Raw genomic sequence first — 1,630 nt, forward strand, 5'->3', positions numbered from 1 at the left:
CGAGCAGTGTGTGCTGGGGCAGGAGAGCCGGAGAGGGTGGCACAATGTCTGCGGGGTCTTGCTGTCTGATGGTGCCTCTCACAGGAGCTTTGCAGTGCTCTGGAGCAAGAACATGCAAAGCTACAAATGGCCAAGGAAGCTGCGGAGCAAAGGACACGAGAGCTGAGGAAGGAGGGAGAACTTCTTCTTAAAAATTTTGAGCAACAAATACCTTTGAACAAAGAGGAAGAGATGGCCTGGCAGGTTGGTGGTCAGGAGACCCATCTCGGGGTTGGAAAAGTGGCAGTGGGCCGTGGGGCTGCATCACTCGGCTCACTGCTGAGATCACCTTGCTCTGGACCCCACAAAGGTTTCACAGGATGTCATGTCAGGGCTGTGTTGAGAAGGGAGCTCATGCTGGGCGACAGAGGAAGGGCTGTAGTGAAACATAAGGAGCAGGGGCAGGGCTGCAGGCAGTCAAGAGCAGAAAAACGTTGTGGGTGGAGCCCTGTCCAAGAAGAGCACTGTGCCTGAGATGGAGAACACACTGCTGCCCCTCGCATCTTGGTGTTTCCCTTACTGCCCCCTCTTTCTTTCCTTCCAGATGGACTTTTTTTTAGCAAAGGATAAGGAGAACAGACTGAGGCAGGAGAAGCAGGTGCTGAAAAAGAAATTGGAAGAAGTGAAGAAGAGGGTCCTCTGTGAGGACCCAGCGACGGTAACGGAGTGTGTGTGGGCACGTGGGTCTGCTGGCAGGGGGTGAGGGTCTGGCTGGAGAGGCCGCAGGTGAATGCAGCTGGGCACTGCGTGGTGACGCGCACAGCCCCTGCTAGTGGGTCACTCCTCTGCCAGGGGCAGAAGCTTCAGTCATGACTTTGGGACCCTAGGCACAGCCAGATCCTAGGAGAGATTGCTGAGGCTGTCCAGCTGTTTATTTTGAGCTATGAGTTGTTTCTAGTCCATGGATTGTCAGGGACAGGCCCTGTCAAGAGTCCAGTCTTCTCCAGGTGCTATCTGTGTCCTCAAACTTAGATGCTGCCTGCCTTGCCAGAGAAGAAGATGGTGTTCAAGGGACTTGTGACAAACAAGGAGGATATGGACAAGCTGATGCTCACCCCACGGATCCACTACCCTCTGCTGGGGAGCTCAGCTCTCATCACCTTTGAGAAGGCAGAGGGTAAGAGCGAGAAGAGCACTGCCACAGCCAGGTCTCCTGGTCAGTCAGCTTTGGGGCCTGCCCTGTGTCTGTCCCTGGGCCAGTGCTTGGAGCTCTGCCCCTTCTGCCATTGTTGTGCCGGGTTATCCCCCCTCCTCAAAGCGTTAGCTGCCCCGCGTTCCGTCCCGCGGTGCGCTTGGAGCAGACGGTTTATCCTCTGTGCTGGGGGCTTTCCCTGCCTGCAGTGGCCCAGAGGATCATAGAGGTGAAGGAGCACATGGTGGAGCTGAGCTACGGAGAGGAGGTGGAGGAGGTCGACCGGTGCAGAATGCGAGTGCAGGCAGGGCCAGTGGAGGTACTGCTGCCATCCACCCTGGAGGTAGGTCCTGAGGGCCCCCTGCTCCCTGCACTGCAGGGAAACGCAGAGCTGCCCTCGCCACGAGCCACCTCTACTGTGCCCTGCACTGCCACTGCCCAAGCTTGCCTCTGCCAGGG

At 57.2% G+C, this 1,630-nt stretch overlaps 1 protein-coding gene across 1 annotated transcript in view; it reads left to right on the top strand.

The window, feature by feature from the left end:
* Positions 1 to 84: 84 nt before the first annotated feature.
* IFI35 (interferon-induced protein 35) overlaps positions 85 to 1,630 on the top strand; it is a gene marked incomplete at both ends in the record, with an annotated part of 2,187 nt that continues 641 nt past the window's right edge. Inside the window, 4 exons of the mRNA XM_009865103.1 lie at positions 85 to 243; positions 584 to 697; positions 1,012 to 1,156; positions 1,381 to 1,514. Coding sequence (XP_009863405.1) covers positions 85 to 243; positions 584 to 697; positions 1,012 to 1,156; positions 1,381 to 1,514 — 552 coding nt within the window. The remainder of the gene's footprint in view (positions 244 to 583; positions 698 to 1,011; positions 1,157 to 1,380; positions 1,515 to 1,630) is intronic.

This window comes from Apaloderma vittatum, unplaced genomic scaffold (assembly GCF_000703405.1).
Source record: "Apaloderma vittatum isolate BGI_N311 unplaced genomic scaffold, ASM70340v1 scaffold30882, whole genome shotgun sequence".
Lineage (NCBI taxonomy): Eukaryota > Metazoa > Chordata > Aves > Trogoniformes > Trogonidae > Apaloderma > Apaloderma vittatum.